At 40.9% G+C, this 25,643-nt stretch overlaps 1 protein-coding gene and 1 long non-coding RNA gene across 2 annotated transcripts in view; one reads left to right on the forward strand and one right to left on the reverse strand.

Annotated features, from left to right (window-relative positions):
* Nucleotides 1-4,817: 4,817 nt before the first annotated feature.
* On the reverse strand, nucleotides 4,818-10,615 carry LOC118162956. Its single transcript, XR_004748734.1, has 3 exons — nucleotides 10,242-10,615; nucleotides 10,026-10,125; nucleotides 4,818-5,430 (listed from the first exon to the last, which is right to left on the reverse strand). It is a non-coding gene; the product is annotated as an uncharacterized LOC118162956 (long non-coding RNA).
* Nucleotides 10,616-13,350: 2,735 nt separating this feature from the next.
* Nucleotides 13,351-25,643, forward strand: part of STMN2 (stathmin 2) — a 38,597-nt gene continuing 26,304 nt past the window's right edge. Inside the window, exon 1 of the mRNA XM_035317162.1 lies at nucleotides 13,351-13,572. Coding sequence (XP_035173053.1) covers nucleotides 13,554-13,572 — 19 coding nt within the window. The 5' untranslated portion in view covers nucleotides 13,351-13,553. The remainder of the gene's footprint in view (nucleotides 13,573-25,643) is intronic.

The following is a 25,643-nucleotide window of genomic DNA, read 5'->3' on the forward strand; positions in this document are numbered from 1 at the left end:
AAGGAAAGGAAAGGAAAGGAAAGGAAAGGAAAGGAAAGGAAAGGAAAGGAAAGGAAAGGAAAGGAAAGGAAAGGAAAGGAAAGGAAAGGAAAGGAAAGGAGAAAGATTTCTTGCTGTAGTATTGTCATAACAATACAATTATTCACCACAACTAAAATTTTCAAGTAGTTAAGCCATTTTAATGTTAAAATTGATATTTAATGTTATTGATATTTAATAATGCCAGTTTAAATGCATTACTGAATTTAAAAGTTGAGCTCTCCAAAATGTGCCTTATTTACTTTAGAAATTATTCCTTTTTTAGCAATGGAAATACGTGGTTTCTCAGAAGTGATGAATACTGCATTCCTTTTGCTGCTCAGCATTCTTATCATCCTTTTAGACAATTGAATTTCTTCCATTTGTAAAATCTATTACCAGAGGAAGGATTGCAAGTAAAATTCAATGACTGGAATCCGAACTGCTTTGGCAATATAGGAATACCTCATTGACCCATACCAGCTGCTAGGAATACCATTTAAAATATTGTATTTACTTGGTTTAGGAATTAGAACTTGAGCAATATCACAGGAAATCTCATGAGATGTATAAATCATTATATTCATAGAACAGATTTTGCTAAGATATTCTTCAGCTTGAACCAATAAAATGTTTTGATTTTTGGAAATGCCCTAAATAAATACAACAATATTATGTCAAAAGGCTGAATAACCAGAGAGACTACAGAAATCAATTACAAGCAGAACATCTCTATCCAAAGAAAGTATCTACTTTAAACCAGATGTGAAGCAGCATTTGTCATAATCTAAGTGCAAATATTAAACTGATGCTAGTAAATATAAAAATACTAATAAAAATTGTGACTTCATAAATAATTATTTGCAGAATGACTAAAAGAAAGTAATAGCCCTTTCCAGACTTAAAAATTAATAAATTGATGGCACTCTATTGATTGGAGCATTTACTGCACCTTCAATATGTCTAATTAATGAAACTGTTCACACAATTAAACATAGTGCTTAGCAGGATGACATTATGTCCCATTTTTTTTTGCAGACATGACCACAATCAAATGTCTCCATGCTCACACAGTGGCCTACTGAGGATCTTACTCCCTCTCCTAGTGAAGTCAGGGAGTATTTCTCATTAACTTCTGGTGTCTCATGTTTGCTTAAATATCAATATAAAGCTACTTATGAGACATGTAAACTGCAGGGTCTGATACTTGATATAATAGCACTATTAGAAATCAGATGTAAAAGAATACTTGGTTCATTTCTTTTTTCAGTTAACACTAAAACTAACTTTAGTGATGAAAATGTAGATGGTTACTTGGATAAATAAATTGTCGTATTTTCTTTTTAATATGGTCCAATACAAAGGTATAGATCTACATATAGGTAGTCCATGATAGCATAACAGAGAATAATGACCCATAAGGCAAAGAGTCTGAAAGGGATCTGAAGGTCGCAGTGGAAAAATAGCATGAACTCCTAAGCGGTTCTAACATGGCAAGAAAAATTAATGCAATATGTGAACACGTTAAAGGAAAGGAAACGTGCAAAAACAGAGGGGCAGTTTCTGCCTCTCTATGAGATAATTTTAGATCCATTAAACTACCTAAATTTTAAAGATGTTTAAAGGACAGAAATGGAATAAGAAGACCCATGAAGCCCAGGATAATGATAATGACTTAAAGCAAGAAACTAGAGGGGCTAGATCATCTTTGCTTTTCAGAAAAAGGACTAAGAGACTTGGAAACTACAGCAGAAAAACACAGAGAGAAACAGAAGATGGACTCAGAAGGCGGAGAATTTAAACTTAGAAACTATACATTTTTTGTGATGATGAGTGGACTTTTCATCTCTCAGTGCTTTCAGGTAAAGACTAGACACCTTCCTCAAAAGTGTTTAGGAAAATATAAGCCATTTTGTCAAATAGTTATTAGAGTGTAAGAGTAGCTCTGTTCAACTTTTTCAATATATGAAAGAAATAGACTTCTTAATTGAATGTTCTGTTCTGTCCTCCTGCAAAGCTAAAAAGGTCAGTAGAGCAAGGATTTCAGCAAAAGGAGATCAAAGTTTTCTAGCTCAATGAATCTTGGCTCAAGGGATCCGTTGTTAACCAAGCACTGAAAAATGGAATTTGATCCTTGTCTGAGCATTCAATCTATAAATCCAATAAATTAAAATTATGTTCCCAAAAGTCTTATTGTTATTTGTAGTGCCATCCTCATGAGCTCATATCAGATATGTATTGCAATAGTTTAATGAAACATCCTCAAAAGGAGATGAGGTTACAGTCAGTTTTCTTGTTTGTATGAACTTCAGTCAACACCAAAATGTTACTTACACTTTAGACATGTTAGAATACCAAGGATAGAAAAAAGTCTTAGTTTAGCAGCTGGATTTTTCACTGCAAACCAACAAACAAATGTAGTATTCTGCATTTCAAAATGTCACATAAGGAAATATCTCTTTATTCTGAAAGCTACCAGTCTTTGGAAACTGATATCCTATAGTAATCCATAGAATACAACAATGGTTAGTACACATTCAGCTTCCATTGTAGATTCCAACCTGAATGCCCACCCTAGGAAGGGCATACTTTACTCTCCAGCTTACAACTTCATTTGTTACTCAGGAACTTCTCTCAATCCTCTCTCCTTTTCACCCTTCAGATAAAATCAGCCTTAATGTGCTGAGTGAAGCTGTAATCTGTAGGTTGACAACACTATGACCCATCTAGACTTTATTTGCCAGCTTCTCTGGAAGAAGAATATAACAAATCCCCTGCAAGACAGACCCTGGACTTCAAAGATTTTTGAATAATTTGAACTTCATAGAAAAAAATCCTAAGGTTAAAAAAAAGTATGAAAATGCACTCCTAGCAAGTTTGATTCAGCGTTTGAACTCAAGCTTTATCCTAACGTGATTTGCCATATTTGGTTATTACAGGGGCTAGGTACTGTGGAATTGTTGATAAAGTAATCCAGCTTTCTCTCTCTCCCTTTTCTGGCTAAAGGTGGAGCCTTACTTGACTTGAATCTAATAGTATTTGACTGAAAAGGAAATCAGAAGTCAGACAAGAATTTTTTCAGCCCTAGAAAAGATAAAAGTGAGTTACTGCTTTAATTGGCTGTTGAATTAGCTCATATGAATAATAGCTCATGGTCTTTTCAGTTCTGTGTTTTAATAAGACTCCTTTTTACTTTTTTGTCTGAAAACTTACTGGAGAAGATTCATTCCTTCTGAACACAGTGATTACATTCAAACTCCAGATGTGAAAAAATGAAAATGCTGTGCAAAGCAAAAAGCATACATAGTATTGGCTACTGGTAACACTAGTCTTTAACCACCTTCTTGATGTAGCAGACACTAAGGTCTGTTTTAATTATGTTATAGGGCCATAACCAAAGGGACTCCTCATTACATCAGACTGTACCTCATGGGTCTTGCAGAGCTGCACATAAAAATATAAACAAGAAAATTAAAAATGGGATAGAACAGATATATGCTAGCCAGCAGAACCATCACACATATGACAGAGCTGGAACTCAAGCAGTATGTGGACTTTCGCAAGTTCAGAGCTGAACCAGCAAACATCCGAAGAAATGTTATGTGGTCCAAAAAGTGGATTTCTAGTGAGCCCCTTGCGTGCAGTACCCAGAGGCAGATATTACCAAAATACACTCTGAGTGTATCACCAACCAAAATGAAAGATTAATACAAAATGAAACATTTCTTTATTCTCTTTGAACAACTTTTGTTGTGACTTAGTAAGGCAGTAGCTTGCTACCTGCATTATATCTTCCTACAAAGTCCTTTTCCTTGCAAGTAGTATCATTAAAGGTATTTATCTAACCTCCAGCCATCCACAAGCTGTTAATGCTTTGCCTTCCATGGCATCAACTGAAGCACTGCCTTAGCAATATTTACCCTTAGAGTACCCAACTATACTACTTGGAGGCAGTGACTATGTAAAAGGCATACTGGGGAGCAAATTCCTGCAAGAGAAAAGAACCTCAGAAAACTCCATTACCTTCTACTCTCAGCACAAAGCACCCTCATGGACCCAGCCCATTTCAAATAGGAGTATAGCCATTACAGCACTCATCATAAAGCTGAAACTCCCTACTAGACAAAACAAACAACCCCACCCAAGGGACAGGAAAAGACACATGGGACATAAGTATATCATTTAATCTCCCTCCTGGCAATCTCTCCTGTAGAAGGGTGATAATAATCTCTTGTGCCTATGTGTTTTGACACAATCTTTAATCACTATTTTTTCAGAGGACCACTGCTTCATTCACCAAACAATTAATCGATATTTTGCTTTTACCTCATAACTCATTGTGTGGTCCATGCTTTGTTTACTGCCCATTATTCAATTGTGTTATGATGGAAGAATTATTAATTTCCTCCAGGGCTTCTCAATGGTGCTCATCTCTTCAACATCTGAGTGCTGCAGAAATGCAAATTAATTTAGCTTCACAAAAATACATGGCAACAAAGAAAAGGAAGCATTGCTGTCTAAAATAAAGAGAGGGGAGGCAGAGAAAAACTAAGAGCAGAGATATTCACTAATTTTACATGTCCTATCTGATGCATCAAAGATGTAATTTTAAAGTATTTAGCAATATTTCAAACACAGAAGTTGCAGCATCAGTCACAGGTGTGAGTGTTGAGCAAATTGGATTTGGGACTCTAACTATGATCATTAAAATTAGATAATTAGAAGCTATTAGACTATGGGAGGTTCCGCATACAGAGATTGAAAAATAAATAAATAAATAAATAAATAAATAAATAAATAAATAAATAAATAAAACACCGAACTGTTTTAAGTGGCTATATTAGCAATAGGCAGGAAAAGTCCTGTGCAACAGAGCACAATTCGGTCACGTGGCCTTCCTTTACCCTCCTTCATTCATTAACTACTTTTCAGCTCAAGCAATAAATGAATCAGGAGTCATGCAGGCATCACCTGCCTTCCTTATGCAGGCATCACCTGCCTTCCTTGCACAGGCCTACTGTGTCCCCTGAGCAGGTCCATCCTGCACGACATTTGAGCCAGAAATCCTGCATAAAAACAATGTGATCACACATGCATCATAAGGGGACTGAATTAAGGTTGCCAAGCAACCACCTCCCCACATTATGCCACAAATCCCTGTCCTTCATCTTTTCAGCAAACAAATGTCAAGCCCTGTCTCACAACCATACTCTTTCCCTAGTCTGCCTCTGAGACCCTAATTACCCATGGTCCCAAAGGCTTCCTCATTTCAGTTTCTTTGTCCAGCCAGTACCAGCCTTCTCTCATTACTCCAGTTGTTATTTTGCTTTTGTGTTCTTCATAGTTAGCATTTAGTCCATCCCATTTCCTATTTCCCCAACCAGCTCTCAATCCCAGGAGATGAGACAGATGCTGTTAAAAAAAAAAGAAAGAAAGAAAGAAAAAAGAAAGCATCCTCACCAAGGACAGAAACTTCAGAAATTCTAGCTGTTAAGATTCTAGCATATATAGCCAAAAACCATATAAAGTACTTTTTTTGTTTATAAAACATTAAAATGTTGCCAGGATTAAGAGGATTTTTACAGTGAAAAGACAGTGAACCCCTCTACTACCAAAACAATAGCCTGACAGATTTCCGTTATGTATTGCAGAATAAGGCATGCTAGACTGTTTCAAAAAAAAAAAATAATCAAAAAATCACCAGAATGAGCAGAACATTATCATATTATTTAAAGTTTATACTCAAGAACAGCTGTCTCAGCTCTTTTTTTTTTTTTTCTTTTTGAACAAAAAAATATTCAATGGACAGGCAATGCTGAAAATGTCAAATGAAGATAATAAAATCCAGCAAAGCTGTGAGCAAAAACAGTTGTTATTTGAAATTTCCTGTCAACCTTTTATGGGCTAGGAGCAAGACTATAAATAGAAAAGTTCTCCCACGCTTCATTCTCAAAGTTGTTTTCTGCTACTGTTTCTCTCCAAGTGTGGATTTCACCTAAACGCAACTATGTCTTCAGACTCTATTTTATCAATCTTCAACTTATTTCTTGCTTTATTGTCATCTGTTGTCTGTACTGTGATTAATCACTGAGTAAGTAAAAATTAATTTTAGTTGCAAAAACAATAGATGAGGAGCTGATATCAGGAGCAGAATCGTTGTTTGAGAGCCAGCAATAACATAACACTTATTCTCTTAAAATGCACATATCTATAGATATGTCTAACTAGATAGAGAAAAATTATCTGTAATGTACTTGGAGTACCAAATGGTCTTCTCCAAGGGATGTGAGACAAAAGGCATGATGAAACCATGATAACCAAATTTTAGTCACCAAAAATTAAAATAAATAAATGTGAATTAAAATAAAGTCACCAAAAAGAATATCCCAAGAATAGCAAAAATAGCAAAAGAAAGTTAAAATAATTATGTATGTGTCACCACAAACAGCAGGGTAGACAGAAAAAAGAAAAAGAATCAGGCCTTTGCAGCATAATTTATTGCCTATTGCTTTTTGCGTATGGCATTTTGCTATCCAGAAAGACTACAGTCAAGAAACCAAATCAGAAATGCGACAGTGTACATCTCATTTCAAATGAAAGGGCCTTCTTGGAGGACACTTACAAACAAGGGTTTCTAGTCTTGGAATGACTTGTTATTCAGATCTGCTCAAAATTGTCACTTCTGTTCCAGTAAAATTTCATTGTGAACCACTGAGGTGCCATGAACGGCATTGTCACACAACCATCTAATCTAACTCCTTCTGCATCATCTACTAGTCCATGGGGTTACATGAAATTCCTCCCATTTTAAAAGGAGAATTGTATCTTTATTTTAAAGAATAAAGAACCCTGTGGTTCTAGGACTGGAAGCACACTTAGCATCCTAGATCTAGAGATTAACTAGAGATTAGCTCTTAGTAGGACCTATTATGCTTTAAATTTGATTTATTTGCTTAAAATAATCAGAAGAAAATTGCTCTTTATATAGTAAAGAGCCAGCCTGTGGAACTGACTGCCACAGGATATTGTGGAAAATAAAAGGCATATGGGTTCAGACACACTGCACAAGCACTTCAAAAAATAAAAAATAAAAAAAATAAAAAAAATAAAGGGTTATTGAATAGGAAGATTCTGTCAGGCTCAAGAATCTATTGAGAGAGGTCAATGGCTGAAATGATCCTTGGGGAAGAACTGTACGTGCTTGTCTAACTCTTGGTCTTCTTTCAGAATTCACTTAAAATTAGGAAAAATATGGTGAGGCTGCACTACTAAATGTGTAGAAACCATAGGAAACCACATTTGTAGAAACCAAACTGCATACATTTAAAAGCTGGGAGAATAACTGGAGCACTATCATGGAATCATGGAATGGTTTGGGTTGGAAGGCACCTTAAAGATCATTAGATCATTTAGTTCCAACTAATGACCTAATGCCATGGGCAGGGACACCTCCCACTACACCAGGTTGCCCAAAGCCCCATCCAGCCTGGTCTTGAACACTTCCAGGGATGGGGCATTTGTCTGCAGAAGTGCTCCAGCCCTCTGATCATCCTCATGACCCTCCTCTGGACTCACTTTAATAAGTCCATGTCCTTCTTGTGCTGGGGGCCCCAGAGCTGAAAGCAGCACTCCAGACTGGGTCTCAAAAGTGCAGAGCAGAGGCGGCAGAATCACCTCCCTCGACCTGCTGGCCATGCTGCTTTTGACTTAGCCCAGGATATGTATGGCTTTCTGGGCTTTAAGAACACATATATCATATACGTTTGCTCTCTGTCATTCCTCCTAAGCCTGTGCTTATGTCTGCTCTTCCTAAAAAGTTTCCATTTTAGGGACAGCTCTTCCATGGGAAATAAATAAATAAATAAATAAATAAATAAATAAATAAATAAATAAAAATTTACCTGTAAGGAAACTACAGAAGAAAGAATTTAGTTAGGAGAAATGCAGAAGAATGCGGAACTGGAAACATAAAGGCAGGCAAAAGTCCAAGGATTACAAATGTAAAAAAAGAATGACAGAGGGGGGCATCAAGCTGGGCACCTCTAACAGCACTTCTGTGAGCACTCTGAAAATACAGAGGTACCTGGGGAGGCTGCCCAGTGGTGGCCTACATGGAGATGGATCAGGATGAGAAGACTGAAATACCCCCACAGGTATGGGATCTCCCTTCAGGTTGTCTCCTCCAGGAGCTTTTGCTGACCAGTTTGGCCCAGGCAAGAATGTCATTGACAAGAAGATCCTGTTATCCTGTGGGGATACTTAGAAGGGGAGTATATACAATTTAAAGGCCAACGGCATATGACCACTTGGTCTGATCCAACACAACAGCTCCCATGTCCTTGTGAACATGGTGTCCTCATTCAGAATCACACAGCTGGTTTCTACCTCAGCCTCCACCATCTTCCCCCGCAAGGCCTACGGTGTTTTAGGCATTTGCAGCACAGGACAGAGTCTAGGTGCCACTGAGTCACTCCCATCACACAGCCTTGTGCAGCTCTAGCTCACATCTCATGAACAAGGGCACTGAGGGAGATCTGATTATGTACAATCCCCATGTTAGCATTAAGCCACTGCTTAGAGACTTCTAGGAAAAAAAATCCACAAATACTTTAATACCATTATTAAGCTTTCCCACTGTGATTCTGAATGCTGCTGAAAGGAACACCATGTGCAGTTGTGCAAGTATAAAAGCCTGCATGAAACCAGGCTAACACTAAGGTATTCCAATGCCTGGAATGAGCAGCAACTGAAATCACTAATGGCAACATTGTTTACAGCTGGCTTATCAAGCCACTATCAAGCTATAACAAGATGCTTTTTAGCTGGGCTATGCCCAGCAAAAAAGCACAACATTGGAAGTGGAGAAATGCTAGTAGAAATGTAACAGCATGTTGCCACTCATATGTTACATTGGCAAATGAAAGGATAAGAATGGCATAATTCAAAAATAAAATGGTGACCATGGTTTATACGTGACACAGTTACATGTAAGTATCAGTGCTTGCTCTTTCTCCCAATGGACCCATCAGTACACAGATAATCTTTTTTTTTTTTTTTTATCTGCTTGGTATAGTAGTTATAGCATTCTGTAGGAATTAAAAAAAAATACAAAAAAGCCAAAGTGTTACAAAAATTACAAAATCACAGGTTTGTAGTCTCTCTCTATTTTCACATTAAAATATGTAGGGTTTAGTTGCTTACTGAAATACACACTATGCTAATGTCTTCTAATCTATACTTAACCTGCTGTGAGGAATAAGTCTGGACAAAAGATTTTTTCACCCGTGCTAGAAAAATATTCTGGCAAATGTTCTCACAAGAAAATCTTTATTGTCCCCATGCTTTCAAGGGCACAGAGGACTGTGTCAAGGTTCTGTTTTATGAGAACAGAATGAAAATAAAATATCAAATAGTCCTCACCAAGGGACCACCATCCGTCTTGTTATGGATGTAGGGAGAATCTGCTGGAAAACAGCATATGTGTACATAATTAAAAACTGTATCATAATATTTATGCATAGGGGAGTAATTAAGGTTGCACAGGCACCATTTTTTTCTGACTTTTGAGAATTACATTTTACTATCTCACTAGTGTCTTTCACCATAGGTTTGGGTGAGCTGTGAAAGCAATAGAGATGAAAAGAAGCTAATCATGAACTAATTACTGATTAATTTACTAAAATTGCATAGACACAAAGAGAAATTGCTTGGGAAGGCCTATAGAAGACTTATGAGAGACCAAAGCATAAAATCAGCTGCTATAAGTAAGGTCCATTACATTTCCTAATGACAAAGGCTAAGTGTAAACAAGCCTCCGCAAAGTCAATAAGAGCTTAATTTCTTAAGTTATTTAAGTAAGATAAACAAGGCTGCACAGCCTCCCAGCCTATGCAGCAGAGAGGCACAAAGCGCGAGCAGACAGTAAGAGATTCATGACCTACTCCCACCTCTGCTGTTTGTAGGTGCCAGTACAAACAGCATTTTCAATGCCAAGGTAGTTCATTTACCTAGCAACAATAGCCTTCAAAGTGCTGCATAAACATTTCTCTTTCCAGCATCACCTCCCTCTCTCCCTTGTCTCTAAGGGGGTGAAAATTAAGATTCTTTCTAGCAAATAAAGAAAAGAACAAATGAAAAAGAAAAAAGGGAGGAAAAAAAAAAAAAAAAAAAGACTTTTCAATAATCTGGCCAACACCTCTTAAGAAGCCCCAGACATATCCCACTGCCATTTAGGAGCAGTTAAGGAGTGCTGGTGCATCCTTACAGCCTGTACATCTGCAGACCCAGAGGTAGGGCTGGGCTATGGGTGCTTTTTAATGTCAGCTGAAAGAAGGCCCAGACTGTGAAAAAGCACAAGTCTTAGCAGTGCTGGGACATGCTGGAGCTTAATTCCGTTCTCCTTTCCAATAAAACACAGCATTAAAAGGTGACATGATGTATGGCATATCTAATATCTATGCTCCCATATACACCACGTCTTTGACACAACAGTGATTGCCAGGCGAATTCTTGCACCACTTTCCGAGGGGGAGCGGCGAGCTGGTGGCCGGGGGGTGGTGGGACCGGATGATCTCGGAGGTCTTTGCCAACCTTTATGATTCTGTTATTGCCCCCCTCCCGGCCCCCCTGCTGCCCTGCGGCGGGGCCGGGAGCCCTCCCGCTGCGCCTGCCGCGCCCCGCAGCTGCTTTCCCTGAAAAAAAAAAAAAAAAAAAAAAAAAAAAAAAAAATGAAACGGGGAAGGCAGATGCCAGGGCGGCTTTGCTGCCTGCTGGGCGTGCCGGGTGCGGCGGCGGGGGATGGGGAGCCGAGCCGAGCCGACTCGAGCTGCGTGATGGCAGCACCGCCCCGCTGAATCCTCATCCCCTCCCCGTCCCCCCGCACCCCTCCCCAGGCCACCAGGCCAAGCCGAGCCGTGCCCGGGCCCCGGTGCCGAGAAGGCGCTGGGGAGAGGCTGTGGGAGCCGGGCGGGGCCGGCAGGGCGCCCCCACACCCGCCCCGCCATGCGGCTGCCGCGCTGCGCTGGCGCAGGGCCGGCGGGGGGATGAGATGGGGGGAGGAAAGGGGGGGCCCTGTCTGCCTCTGCCCGGTTGCCCCATCCCTGCAAATCGCTGCTCCGTCCCTCCTTGCTCCAGCCCTGCCCCATCCCTGTCTACCCCATCCCAGCTCCAGCCCTGCTCCAGCTCTACTCCATCCCTACTCCATCCCTGCCCACCCCTGCTCCATCTATCCCTGCTCCATACCTCTTTGCCCCATCCCTGCCCCATCCTTGCTCCATCCTTCCTTGCTCCATCCCTACCCCACCCCTACCCCTTCATGCTCCATCCCTGCCCCCCTCCCCCTTTGCCTCCCTCCCTGCGCTCCTCCCCCCCCCACTCCCCCAGCCCGCTCCCTCCCCTCCTTTCCCTCCCCTCCCCTTCCCTCTTTTCCCTCCCCTCCCATCCCCTCCTTCAGCACCGCGGGCAGCTCCCGGCCGCGCCTGCCCCGGCCGCTCACAGCCCGCAGCCTCCCGAGCCGCGGGCGGGGGGTCTGGGGACCCCCCCCGCCCCTCGCGGCGCCGCCCCCCCGGCCGCCGGCCGCCGGCCCCCGGGGGCCGGCCCCCCCCCCCCCCCCCTCGCTGCAGGCAGCCCCTCGCAGCCACATCTCCGCCCTGCCGCGCACCAACCGTGCTCCCGCAGCCTCCCTCCGAAAGGTTGTCTCGCCCCAAAAGAGACAAGCTGTCCCCAAAGGACAGCTGTCCGCGGGGGCAGGGTGTCCCCAGGAAGGCAGATCACCCCCCCGGGCTGCCTCGTCCCCCTCCCGGCACGGCCCAACGAGCCAAAGCTGCCCCAGCGGGAGCTGTGGCAGCACCCCCTGCGCTGCGCCCCACGCACGGGTGAATCACGACAGCGCTCTGGGCAGAGTGGGGATGTTTCCTTCCTCCAGCCCGCTTCCAGACCATGCTTCTCTCACTTAGAGGAAAAACCTAGTTCCTCCAATTCAGAAACAATCGATAGTGACTCAAAAGAGAAAGCTGACCTCAGGCTCAGGCCCTGCATTATGCAAAGATGATCTTACTGACCCTGAAGGAAGCTTGAAAAGAATAAACCTGTGTTACCTGTCCTGGGGAAGCGCACGCAGAGGAGAGCATCGCAGCTCGTGATGGCACAGTGCACAGGCTGAGCAGCTGCAGATGGCACTGCTGGAGGAAGGAGAACGGTGCCAGTGCCCTGCCTGCTCCAGCAGGACACAGCTCCTCCCTGAGACCTCTCCCCACTCACCACTTTTCTCACCCACTCCACAGAACAACCTCACAGGTAGCATCCTCCAAACTCCAAGCTGAAAATTCACCCGATGGCTGCCTCTCTGCCAGCAGCATGGGAGCTTGTTATCACCACACACTTTTGACAGTAATTCTGGTTTTCCCGTGGGAGAGGCAAATGAGCTCCAGTTGGGCAGTGTAGGACGAGATGGCTGTGCAAGCATGGTGCATCATCCTCGTGGCAGCACAGCCCCAGGCAGCGACTCCTCTAGGCCAGCAACTGCTTCCAGCCCATGAGCTGTGCACGTACATCTTCCATGTTTCTAGCAAGCAGTCCAGATCACCACCCACATGTGTTACCCATCAGTCACGTCACTGGCTTTCCTCTTGCCAGGGATAGAGAATCCTTAAAATGAATGAAAAAGAATCCTTAAAATGGATCCATCCCCTTTTGTGTAACAATCCTATTAGGTCACATTCTGCACTCTTCACCAAGTAAATCAGGCTCACATCTTCCCAACGTACATCAAGGAAGTGGTTACTGGCACTCCTTTTCACATTTATCCTGCTTTGGGCTTCCCAGAGCCCTCCCTGAGTATGAGCAGGTCCAGCTGTTGTTCCCCAGGTTTTGGCATGATGTGAGTTGTCCAGGGTTAGGTCTGGGCACGCTAAAATAAATATGCAGCATAAAACAATTGTATATGGTATCTGCATGCAATTGTAGGAAAGGAGACACAGAGGAAAAAGTAATCTAAGCAGCTGGTTTATGGATATGGTTTATTGAAATGGTTTATTGAAACCCTTTCCATTGGTGGTCTTTTTTTCTTTTATTTTTTTTTTCTGGTCATATCTTTGGAATAAAATGTGTTAAAACGAATTTCTGCATGTTTCACAGGTAGCAACAGCAGCGCCTTCAACACCAATAGGCTTTTTTCATGTAAGACATAAAACATTTGACATGGAATGTACTATTAAAGCCAGACCGAGGGGGGAGAGGCATTCAAGGACTGATTTCCATTTCAAACTGCATTCTGGCACTTTGTACTCCAGCACCATTGGTGGATCAATATTTAATGCCCGGAGATTCTGGCTCTGCAGGAGTCATGTCAGGGGACCTCTAGAGCCAATCTGCTTGGGTAGAGGAGTGATAATTATTCATGGGCTCCTGCCTCTTGCTCCTTCTCTTGCACAGCCCCACTCTGCTGACTCAGTGCCTTATTCAGTCTTCTCTCCCTCTCTCCACTGCTGTAGCTGGACCCCTTTGCCTTCACCACCTCTGAGCCTGCACATCCCACCATGGCTAAAACAGCAATGGGTAAGAAACCGCATCTCTTTTCCTTCAGCCAGTACAACAGCCACTGCTCCTGGGAGCACTGCCTGCACCGGCAGCTCTTCTCAGTGGCCCTAAAGTTTAGAAAAATCAAGACGACGCTAAACATATTTTTATTTATTTGATGGGAAAAAAAAGGGGGGCGGGGGGGTAGAGGGGAGGGGACCCCGGGTCTCTTTTAACATCTTGAGATCAGATGAAGTATTTACTGATGGGCGAGGTCGGCAGCATGAGCGCAGCCTCATTTTCGAAAATGACAATTTTCATTTTGCTTTTCTTATTTTAAACATTAGTCTATCTCACGGCACCAAAGATACAGAGGCTGATATATTTATTAAAAAAAAAAAAAAAAGAGAGAGAGAGAGAAAGAGAAAAACGAGCCGGAAAGTTATCCCCGCCGTAAATACGCCTCCCACCGCCCCGCAAACCTCCGCCGGGAGGGACAGCGCTTCCCCTCTTTCGTTTCTAAAAGAGCCTCGGACGGCGTGGGGGGAGAATTTGGGAAGAGGGGTCCCAGGGGAGAGGCACCCCGAGGGGGCACCGATGGGGGGGCTGCGGGCGGGGGGCCATGGGCTGCGGCGGGCACCTGCTGCGGAGCGCACTGCGGGCCGGCCGCGCCCAGCCCGGCGCCGGGGGCTGCGGGGGGGCGAGGAGGAGATGGAGCCGCCGCCTGCCCGCACCTGCAGTCTGCCGGGGGGGGGGATGGGGGGAAAAAAATGGGGGGGGGGGAGGGAAGTAGGTCACTGCATCGTCGCTAGCTGGTGTTTTCTAGCGGGTCCCACCCTGCTTTGGTTCTCTCTCCCAGGGGGCAGCTTGCGGGGCTGGGGCGATGTCGCGTGTTGGAGCTGGCAGCCCCCCCGCACACTGCTCGATGCCCCCCCACGAGCCGCGCCCTGCCGCCGCACCGCATCCCGCATCCCGCATCCCGGGAGCGGCCCCGGCCCCGGGGGGGCCTCCAGCCCCCAGCCCCGCTGTGGCTGCCGGGCGTTGGTCCTGGCGGGGGGGGGGGGGGCCCCGCCGGGGCCACCCCGGGGGGGGCCGGCGCCAGCCCGGCTGCTGCTGCTGCCCCTTTGTTTGCGGGAGGCTGCTGAGATGGGTGGAGGAGCAGAAAATCGCAAGGGAGGGCGTGGGAGAAAGAGAGACGCAGAACAACCGTGGGGTCAAAAGCATCCAAACCCAGATACTTCATGATTTATTTAATCATTTCTTTTTTAAATTTCTTTTATTTTTATTTCTTCTTTTTCCTTTTCTTCTTTTCTTCTTTTTTTCTTTTTTCGTTTTTTCCTTTTATTTTTTTTGGGGGGCGGGGGGAATGAGGCAAACCCTACGCTTGTCGCATTCAAATACAAGTTTCCACAACCATTCACCATTAAAGCCGCGCACACACGAACCACACAAAATAATGATGGCGTGCCCCACCGCAATTATGTTCCTTTTCCCAAGAAACGATTCCCATTCTGTACAGATGCTGTTACCACTCTTAACCGTGTTGCACGAAGTTGCACCGAATCCTCCTGGCGCTGTCCATAAGTGATGCATTGCACATTTATTTATCTGCATGCTGATCTTCCGCTCCCGAGGAATAATCGGTGGGGATTGAAAGCCTTTTACCCTGGCTGTAGCACCCCTGGGAAGGAGGCATGAGACAGCTGGATATGCAAATAGAGGAGAGGAGACAGGGCTGTGGGAGTCTGGCCAGCCCTGCAGTGCCGAGCACGCCGTCCCCTCCCCACTGCAGCAATCTGGTAATCGGTATTGATAATTTGTAGTCAGCTGGAGACTTATCGCTGCAGAAGGCCCTGCAAGGAATCCTGTCAGTGGGAAGGAAAGGGCTCTTCAGCCTTTGATTAATGAGCTCACAGCACACAAATATAAAGGTTTCTGCAGCAAGAGACATGGCGGAAACCATTAGATTTGCCCAGAGACCGGTTGGCTGGATGGCTCCCGTTTGCCTATTAATACCTGGTTAGCCAGCTGCATAGAAAAGCAGTAAGAAGCAATATAACCATCTAGCTCAGGTCTCTAAAAATGCTAATTGCAACTACATTCAATTAAAAAGGAAAGAAACATCATTAAAAGCATCTTTCATTTTCAAACTCTTGAAGGTAAAAGCTTCCATTCACCATTTCTTTATTACTCCTTTCTGTATTTATTTAAGGGAGATTTTGGATCTAGGCAGCACATTAGAATAAGTAATTTCATCTCTATTTTGAGAATTTCTTCAGCAGAACAATTTTTATTGTCATGTAGAAGAATAGACTTGTTCTCAGTCATACACATTTCCAGCTACTGCTAAATAAGCTACATTTGCTTGGTACCTAAGCTTTACCCAATAGACCACTGAGAGAACTACACAGTGCCTGATTTTTTTTCCCTTTTGAGCATTGTAGTTTGCAAAGTGGCAATAAAGGCTGGGTCCTGCTACCATCGGAGCCAACAGAACATTTCTAATCGGCTTAAGCTGGCCCACCATTATGTTTCTGGCCCCTCTCCAGCAAGGCACTTAAGCAGGTGTCTGAGTTTGAGCATGTTAATAGTCCCACTGGCTCTGGGCAGAAGTCTTCGCCTAACTAAGTTTAGGCAGATGCTAAATACCTTGATAAATCTGCTTTTACCTTCTGCCATGGAAAGCAAAACTAAGCTTTTAAAATTTATTTTATTTTATTTTATTTAAGGGTCTATTAAATAAAACCCTTTCAAGGAAAACTCCATTGATTTACATGGGAATTTCAAAAGCTAGAAGAACTTCTGGAGAAAACCTTGTAAATCCAAACTGCTTATGACGTTTTTTTTCTCTTTAGTTTGCATAATATATGAATGATGCACATTATGCACAAGCATGCACATATATGTGTTTTATTTTAAAATTTCATAAAACATGACTGCAGAAAATCTGAGGGCTTTGCTTTGACACCTTCTTCCAAATAAAATCTGGGTTATATGGATGGACTCATTCATACTTCATGCTTCCTACGGCACAAGCTGTGTGCTACAGAATGTTAAATCAGCTTTTGCTGGGTGGGGTCACTGCAGACGAGATAGGCCATGTATGTGGTTGAATAAACTCTCTTAGGGTAAGTACATGGAAGTGTGAGGGTGAAGCAGGCAGTTGTGCCAATGGAACTAAAAAAGATGTCTGAACCCATTATACAAGTGCTTTCTTGTGGTGTTCAATGTAAAAAATATTTGTTCTGAAAACATGTTCAGATAATTACCATACAAAAAGTCTCAGTCCTGATTATGGTCCTTGTTTATTTTATAACAATTCAACAGAAATACATGGGATTCATGTGAATAATGTGTTAAAGAAGTGCTTTAATTCAGACCTTAAGAATAGGATGATAAGGGAATTTAGGCAGCCCCACCTTGCCTCTCAGTAGGACTGATCAAACCATTGTAAAAGTGCTTAGGAGTATTGTTCTGTTTTATCCTTTGCATTTTAGTAACACACTCAGATCTAGATGCTTAGCTTGATGGATGCAATGCCACTGCTCAGTTTGTCTATTAATGGACTGCTACATTATTGTTTTATCTGGTATGTAAACATACATGTGAAGTCGTAAACATGCATGATTGTTGATTTTAACTGGTTCAATTATTTTAATAACTAGCTTTTATACTGCACAGAGCTGAGCATTTTGCCCTGATCTGTCACTACACTTAAACAACTGCTTTGTCTTTAACAATTTCACATTAGTAGTCATCTGGACACCAATGGCAGAGACAAGCTTCAAGTTAAACAACATATGGCTAAATGCCAGGCTGCATTCAGACTCAACATCCTCCTTTCCATATTGTGCAGGTTTTAAGTGAAGGTTTTAGCCTATTTTTTCCCCTTTCACATAATCATCGATGAATTATTATTAATTGTCAGAAAAATACATTTTTGAATAGAACAAGAGGAGATTAAGATGAGAATGAATGTAGACAAGATTCAGAAAAGAGAGTCTGCTGTCTCATAATGTTGGCAGAAATGTGTTTTTACTGAGACAGTTATTCCAAATTTTGTCAGGGTCTAGAAGAAGAAACATTTCAATTAGTCTATTGATCATTCTTTTGATAGTTTTGATCACTATGTTAATGCAAATTTACCAGTGAGTACAAGTCACTAGAGAACTCAAAGTTAACAGTAACTTACATTCTTTCCCTGTTTTTAAGAAGTAGATTACTCTTCCTGCTACTGAAGATTCAGGCAGTAATAATTTTGAAAACAGTCCATATGGTTAAGAATTTATATTGCCTCATAGCAGTTCTTTACTTACCCTGTGAAATGCAGAGGCAGGAGAGCAGAGTGTCATCTATTCCATCATCTTATGGAAGGCATCCCACTACATGCTGAGAAAATAAAAATAAAATTCAGCAGCTTGAATACTCCCAAAATGTTCTCTCACCTCTACCTCCATCACCTCTTGTCCAAATATAAGCTCTATCTAGTCTAAAGGCTTCCCTATTTAATAATGTATTCTTATAATTCATTCACATTGATTTTGTCAGCTTTTCCTTTAATTAATTAAGCCTGGAATCTTTTTTTCATTTCTTTGGTATTTGGAACTATAATAACACGTTTCCCTAGATCACATTTCGCACACATATTTTTTTACCATAATTATGCATGTAATCTAACAGCATGGTTACATTTTTCCCAGGTGACATTTATATTCATTTCTTTAGAAAAGAATTTTCCATTTTCAAATTAATACCATTAATTAAAAGACTGATTATAGCAGAGGGACTGGATGATCATATTCAGCAATATATTTAGGTGGCATTTTAGCCTTCAAAGACTGTGCAAAAATGAACTAATTAGTTTTCCTAAAAGCCTCTTGTGAGATGTAGGCAATATCACATAGTCTGAAGCACAGAAATCAGAGGGTTCCCAGGACAGGCAGGTCTGGGCAGTACTTGACCCAAGTAGCATTTTCGTGTAGGTCTATTTGAACTGCCTTATTAGTTCATAGTCAAAAGCAACAAGAGATATTCAGCACTCCTGAGAAATAAATCAAGCCCTAGGTGTCTTAAACTAGGCATCCTAAAATGGTGCCACTCCAAAAAAAATGTAGTTGGAAAACTAACTCACCGAAAGATTTGTCAAATATTATACAGCTCTTTAGTTACCACTTGAGCTCAGGGGACTGAGGGTGGCAACTAGTCACCAACTGTTGCACTTGTAGGCAACATGTCAGCTGGAATTGAAGTCCTCCAGCAAGTCTTTTCTTTGAACATGCTCCCCTCAGGCTTTATCTGTATTAAGTACATTTGTCTTTCAACTTACATTATCAGGCCTCTTTTTTTTTTTTTTCATCCTGGCACTTTCAGTAGCACACTGCTTTGAGGAGAAGCAAATAGGGCACCATGAACCAACAGTGATCACTCACCACTGTAGTAACTACCTTCAAAAATCCAGTGTTAATTGTCCATACCTTTGTAAACAAAAGGTATTTTTGTCATCAGTGCACTTGCAGAGAACGTCTTCTTCAGCAATACTATAAAATGGATGGTAGATAAACCAAAATCACAAAACAAGTCTTGCCACCACAGAGTAATGGAGTTCAGCCGCTGGCTTCAGCATGGTCAGAGCTGGTCCTGAGCCCAAGGGAATGCAGAAATCTGGTAGATGATTTGGAGGAATTCTTGATTTTTCCTAGGGTGCATGTAATCCTCAGGTGATGAATTCTGTGTATACTGTGGAGAGCGGATTCCACTGTAATGCTAGAAGTGGGTCAGTCTGTGAGCAGTTCTACCTGGGAGGCACCTCTCGATTCTGAAAAGTGCTGGGCACCCATGTCTACAGTGAAAGCAGTGTCTGTTACTCTAGTGGCTCAGGACTTTTCAAAAAAAAAAAAAAAAAAAAGAGTCCTAATGCAGAAGTGCTGGCCCCTGGGGAACAAAATATTCAAGACATCACATGTCTGAGCAATATCCAACATACAAAGCTTCTCTCTCTAATAATTTCATTTTCTTCCACTTACTATGTTTTTCCTGTCAGATAATACATAATTTAACAAAAGAAATGAATTTAAGATCTTTCAGCAGGTTGTACAGTTAAACTGATGCACAGCATCTACATGAAATATTAGGCATTGCTACACACATTTAGAAACATTATTTTCTGTAAGTATGTTTGTAAGACTGTCTAATCCAAGCTCTTCATTAAAAATTATAATTTGTACACTCATTCAAATACACAAAACCCATCATTGCTGTAACAGTTATTATGCGGAGACATTTTGATCCTTCACACATTACATTCTGAATTGCAAACCAGGATAGTTGGGTTTTGTAGTTGTTGTTGTTTTTCTTTTTTTTTTTTTCATTCCTATTTCTGCCTATGAATGTTTTTTAGTTTAGGCAAGTGACTGAGGACATTTAGTAAACCTCTAGGGCACCTGCAGTGCCCTAGGATACAGGTGTGACTGCATCTACACAAAAGGAGAGGAGAGGTCAGCACCTCTGGCTATAGTCAAGGTCTTCCCAGAATGATTGCACTCATCACCATCACCTAGAGGAAATAAAAAGGTGTGAATGTTGAGACATAAACTTTCACTCAGGCACTTCTCCTGCAGCTCCTGAAAAGCCCTACTTCAGACTTCTCTCCTCCATCACCACAGGAGGAAAAAGGTGGCAATGGGTCCACTCCTCTCCCTTGGCCAAACAGCTGGTGGTTGGTCTCCAAATTTGGCATTGGGATGTGATGGCCCTAGTCCTTGTGTATCCACCCTCCCTGGAGAACACCAGAGCCACCAAGCTGCAGCCCCTTACTGCCATCTCATGGGAGAAGCTTCACACTAGAGAGAGAACAAGAGGGCAAACAGACAAGGGCATGAGTCCCACCTAGTGCCTGGGAAGCCCTAGTTTGTAGAACCATTGATGAATTGTGCATGCTATAGCCAGAGGATAAAAAATAGAAACAGTTGTGGGAGCAGAAAACAAAACATGAGTTTCTTTGGGTGGTAATTAGGACCCTTCAGCTTGAACCCCCTAATTTTTCAGTGAGATTGAACCCATTTCTGTCATTTCCCAATCCAACGTGCTCACTGAAAACAGTTGTATCAAAGGGCAGCAGTAAGACAGCCAGCAATGTTTCTCCTCAGTAACATTTCAAAAGAAAGCAGTGGTTGCCCATGCTTTTATGAATGATGTCCTACCCATGTGGGCCACATTTTGAGAAAACAGGCTGAATAGGTTTCCTCAAAGGATAACAGCTACATTTGAAGAAAACCCAATTCCCAGTATTAGGGAATTAAACATTTCAAACCTGAGGCATTCTTGCTTGCACAAAAAAGTGGCATCTACAATGTACAACCAATTAGAAGAGCACAAATTACAGTATTTATGGGTTTTAGCAACCAAGAGGTGTCTTATTGCAGCTTTGCAAAAAGCTGGAGAATCCACACTTTGGATTTAGAAGCCAGAATTTTTCTTAAAATATCAATATAGGCATCTATCTCCTATATTGGATTTATCCCTTGCTCATTTTATGACTTGGCTTTATCTTCATTAACATGAGAATAATCTTACATAATTAGTTCAGCATTCTGTTGTGAAGTTATGTTCCACAGTGTATAGAGATGTATAACAATGCTTTTATGTTCTAGAATTTGCAAAAATCCATACTGATCAGATCAGGAGATGGAGCAACTTACCTTCTAAAGGTGTATTAGCTTTCTGTGCTTTTCATGTACTTCTTATAATCCTTAGGAAATTATTAGGTAAAGAAAAATGATGTGTATATTTTATACTGATTTGCATAGAAATCTACAAATTGAGCTTAGGCTAAGGTATGCTTTACCATAAGCTATGCTAAGATACTTTTTAATGTTTAAGATTTTTTATATTTAAATATATTCTCTAGTCACAGAGTTACTATGGAGCTAAAACTTCCAGTTTTAATACTATTTCTGACCCTTTCTAAAGTTATTGAAAACACCAATTATATTTTTTTCCATAGTTTTCTCATATTCACATGTTCAGATTCATCCTCATGTTTCAGCTATGATGACACCTGATGTGATTTCACCAGCAAGATTCCCTGAAATATCTAAAATTTTTAGGGTTATTATTTTTTCATCTCAAAAGATTGTAGAGACCACATTCAGGTCAAAGATTAACACTTGTTCTCAATGCAAAAAACTTATTGCTGGGAAAACAATGTTCTAACTCTAAACATGATTATTTTTAAGTATAATACATATAATGACCTATTAAGACAAACAACAGTAAGATGTTCATTTTAATCTGTATAAAGGATTCAAGTTCTTCCCTTCTGATGTGCATTCACATTTTTTTTTCAGTGAAGTATCAAGAGGTGCAACAGTGAAAAAAGACTTTCAACTTCTAGTGGTGGAAGGCCTGAAAAACGGGATTAAATATGACAGAGATACTTTAAAGTGCTCTGCAAAATTTTCATTATCAGCTGGTATAGATCACCTATGCTGTTCTGCAGTTCTTGGCTCTTCTGGCATCTCAGTCTCTTCTGCATGAAAAATGTGACCAGTGTTCTCAAGAAGGATGAAAAAATTCAATAATAAGAATAAACACTGAACCACAGCATAAAACTCAAGCCATTTAGAGAAGCAAACTTGAGCAATCTACAATAAAATGTTACAAAATTAAAGTTAATGTATTTCTATTTAGGTACATGGTATATAATTTCCTAGAATAAAGCAAAAATTAAGGAAAAGTATCTTGGAACCAGAATACTGGATCAGACAGACCTCAGTCTGTCCCTGAGCTGCTGCTCTAATATTTTGATAGTCTTTTAGTGCTATTTATACTTCAGATAAAAGTCTGAGCTAGCCTTCAAGAAGATTTCTATTTTTGATTTCTCACCTCTGAACTTCCTTCTGAGCAGCTTGCTATCCAAAACACAGTTTCCCACCTGCTGTGTCCCCCCCACCTACTGATTTCCAGTCCCAATCCATCTCCTTGGTGCAGTTTCCTTAACCCAATCTATTTATCCACTACAGAATGTCACCTTCATTCTTGGTCATTTTTTAATCATCCCATTCCTTAACCAACTTAACCCCCCCATTTTTATTTCTTGTTATTTATCTGCTGTCTACAATTTCTTTTACCATCTAGATTCAACTCTCATCCCTTCACGCAATCCTTAGTAATCCTCTAATAATCCTCCACACTTCTGAGGGGCCAGAAAGGGAAGAACTGACACCATGGGACAGTTGTTTTCTTTTTCCAATTTCCAGCACCCTTCTGCCCAGCAAGCTGGAGAAGCAGTGTTTGAAATACTGCTCTCAGCCCATGTGGAATCAGTCATGTCCAGCACAAAGTGTCCTCAGAGAAATTGGCTGAAAAGCTTGGACATGTCTCTCCTCGCCATGGGTGAAGCCTGTAATCAAATATTTCAATGACATTCTATGGCCAGGCCTGGACAGATTTTTTCAATGGAGGAATGATTTCCTGGCACAGAGCTCTAGAGTCCTTCAAGCAAATGCAATAAGCATTTGTTCAGTTTATTATGTACAATCTCTGTATTTTTTCCCTAGTCATCTTCCCAGAAATAGTGAAATGAATTTTGCTAAAAGTTTTCCCCAAACTCAGCGAGAGGTGGCTCTCCAGCCAACAAAAATATTGACTAAATTGTTATAATTTATCAAAGAGATACTTAGTGGAAGGAGGACTTTTATGCTTTCTAATGCAGTGGAAGGAAAAAAAAAAAAAAAAAAAAAAAGTGGCAGTAGATGGGAAATAGCAACTGCTTACTCTGGCCTATGGGCTGTACATCTGAGAGGGTAAGATGGGTGAAGGTCAGGAACATCGATTGTGCTAGAATTAGGTCCAATACCAATGTAAATCTACGGTAATAGACCCCTGTTGATTTATGTATGATGAGCCCATTTTTTCCCTTTTAAATCTGCAGAAGCAGCAGCTTAGGAAGGAAACATCTTTATTATTTTGAAAAGTCATATAAGAGCCAGCTACGCTAATAAAGGAGAATTTGATTATACAGGAAAAGAGACTTTTTAATACAGGAAAAGGAATTTGATTATACAATAAAAGAGAAAAAGCAGGCCATTATAAGTTGACATTTGGATATATCCAGCTCCTGCTACTTTTAGGACGTATTGAAAAAAGTGACAGCCTGTCCAGTTGTGGAAACTTGATAAGGCTGATAAGGTTAAAAAGGACAAGCAGAACAACGCAGAAGAAGCTCTGATTTGCCTTTAATGACAGGCTGTTGACGCTGGAATATGCTGATGCATAGTGTCCTGAAAATCTAGTTATTGGAAACAAAAAATCTCCCTTACTGTAAATGAGCCAAGCACCCTTCCACCAGTGCCCCACAGAAATCAATAGAACATATCAGCAGGGATTGACTCCAGATTTGGTTAATTTAGCAGCAGAGAGGTGCCTCTAAATTCATCAGCTCTTCTGTGTAAGTGAAGACCTGTACTGCAGGAAAATAGAGACAGGCTGGCAGACAGACAGCTACAGAGAGATAAATAGACTGACAGAATAAATGAACTCTAGATACCTGTATCTTCAGTAAAATTTCATAAATGGAGAAAATCACTAAACTGAAAAACAATATAAAAGTGGGAAGGAGAAAAGAGAGATATGAAAACTGTGGTTGATCATGAAAGACTTAATTCAGAACAGTCATATTATTAAAACCCATATAACTTACTGTAGCTTATAAATTTATGCATTTATTTTACCTCTTCAAAAATAAGCATGTTTCTATTATGTAAATCTGAACATAGCTACTTAAAACACAGGTGTCTTTCTCTAGCTGATGGTTCTTGTTCTAGTTTTTTATTGTGTTTATTGTAACAAAAATATCTCACCAACAATTGCTCTCTCTCAGGCAATTTAATCAATTCTGAATAATATACCAATTAAGTTGCACCATTAGCATGGTTTCAAAGAAGGGGCTGTCATTCCCTTTTTTTTCGTTCATTTTACACATCCTCTGATTAAAGTACTCAATAATATTTATAATCTATGCCTAACTGATAAATTTTAGCAATATGCTGCTGAGTGGTATCATTATTTTCTTAATTTAGGCAATCAAATATTTGAATATATGCATCAAGGCATGCCAGGATACAATAGTAAAAGCGTAAATCAGTTCATTAGTAATAACAACTGCATAAATAGTTAAGACATGCAGAAAAGTCTGAATGCCACAAAATAATAGAGTAGATCAAAAATTTCATCTTAGCCACTCAGAAAGCATTTACTGGGTAAAACTTAAGAATACCAAAGTCAAAGAGAACTTTTCAATCAACTTGAAAAAAGGCTGGAATTTCATCTACAAATTATCTGATTGCTAGTAAAACATGGCATTTATCAGCTAAAGTTCAGGACTGATGATAACTTCACACTATAGTAATTCATTTTACTGGGAGCTAGCTTGCATTCCTGACAGTAGAACATTGCAGAACATGAACCATATATTCTAGAGAGGCTAATAGAGAACCACTGATAAATGACTACACCTTAGTGGTTGAGCTTTACTGTAGTATACATGGATAGCACGTTTTTTGTTTGTTTGTTTTTCTCAGACTAAGAAAGGATGTGACAAACTGGAAAATGCTTGTCACCTAACAAGAGTCAAGGCTGCTGAAGATTTCATCCATCTCTTTGCAGGAGTCACTTCTTTGTTGACATCGCCCAAATCAATTTTACTAATAAAGGCAAAGCATGTCCAATCAAATAAATCTCTTAGATTTATTATATGGACTGGATTTGATTTTAAGGTTGGCTTAGAAAAAATGTTTCAATTGTGTCAAGTTCTGTTTGAAATAGGCACATTTATATATGCATTCTCTATTTCTAATATGATGTAGTGATTTCACTCAGTAATAAATCTTGCTGAGACCCTGTATTTCTTGTTTTGTGTAAGTTAACATTCACTGATGCTCAGACTGCTGTTTTATATGCAATAGTTCCAGGAATTAAATAATCACTTAGACGCCACAAGCTATACAAAATCCTCCCAGTGACACAAAGCCATTTTTTTTCAAATGTTACAATTATGTCTTTCTTTCTTTCTTTCTTTCTTTCTTTCTTTCTTTCTTTCTTTCTTTCTTTCT

Source organism: Oxyura jamaicensis, chromosome 2 (genome assembly GCF_011077185.1).
Source record: "Oxyura jamaicensis isolate SHBP4307 breed ruddy duck chromosome 2, BPBGC_Ojam_1.0, whole genome shotgun sequence".
Lineage (NCBI taxonomy): Eukaryota > Metazoa > Chordata > Aves > Anseriformes > Anatidae > Oxyura > Oxyura jamaicensis.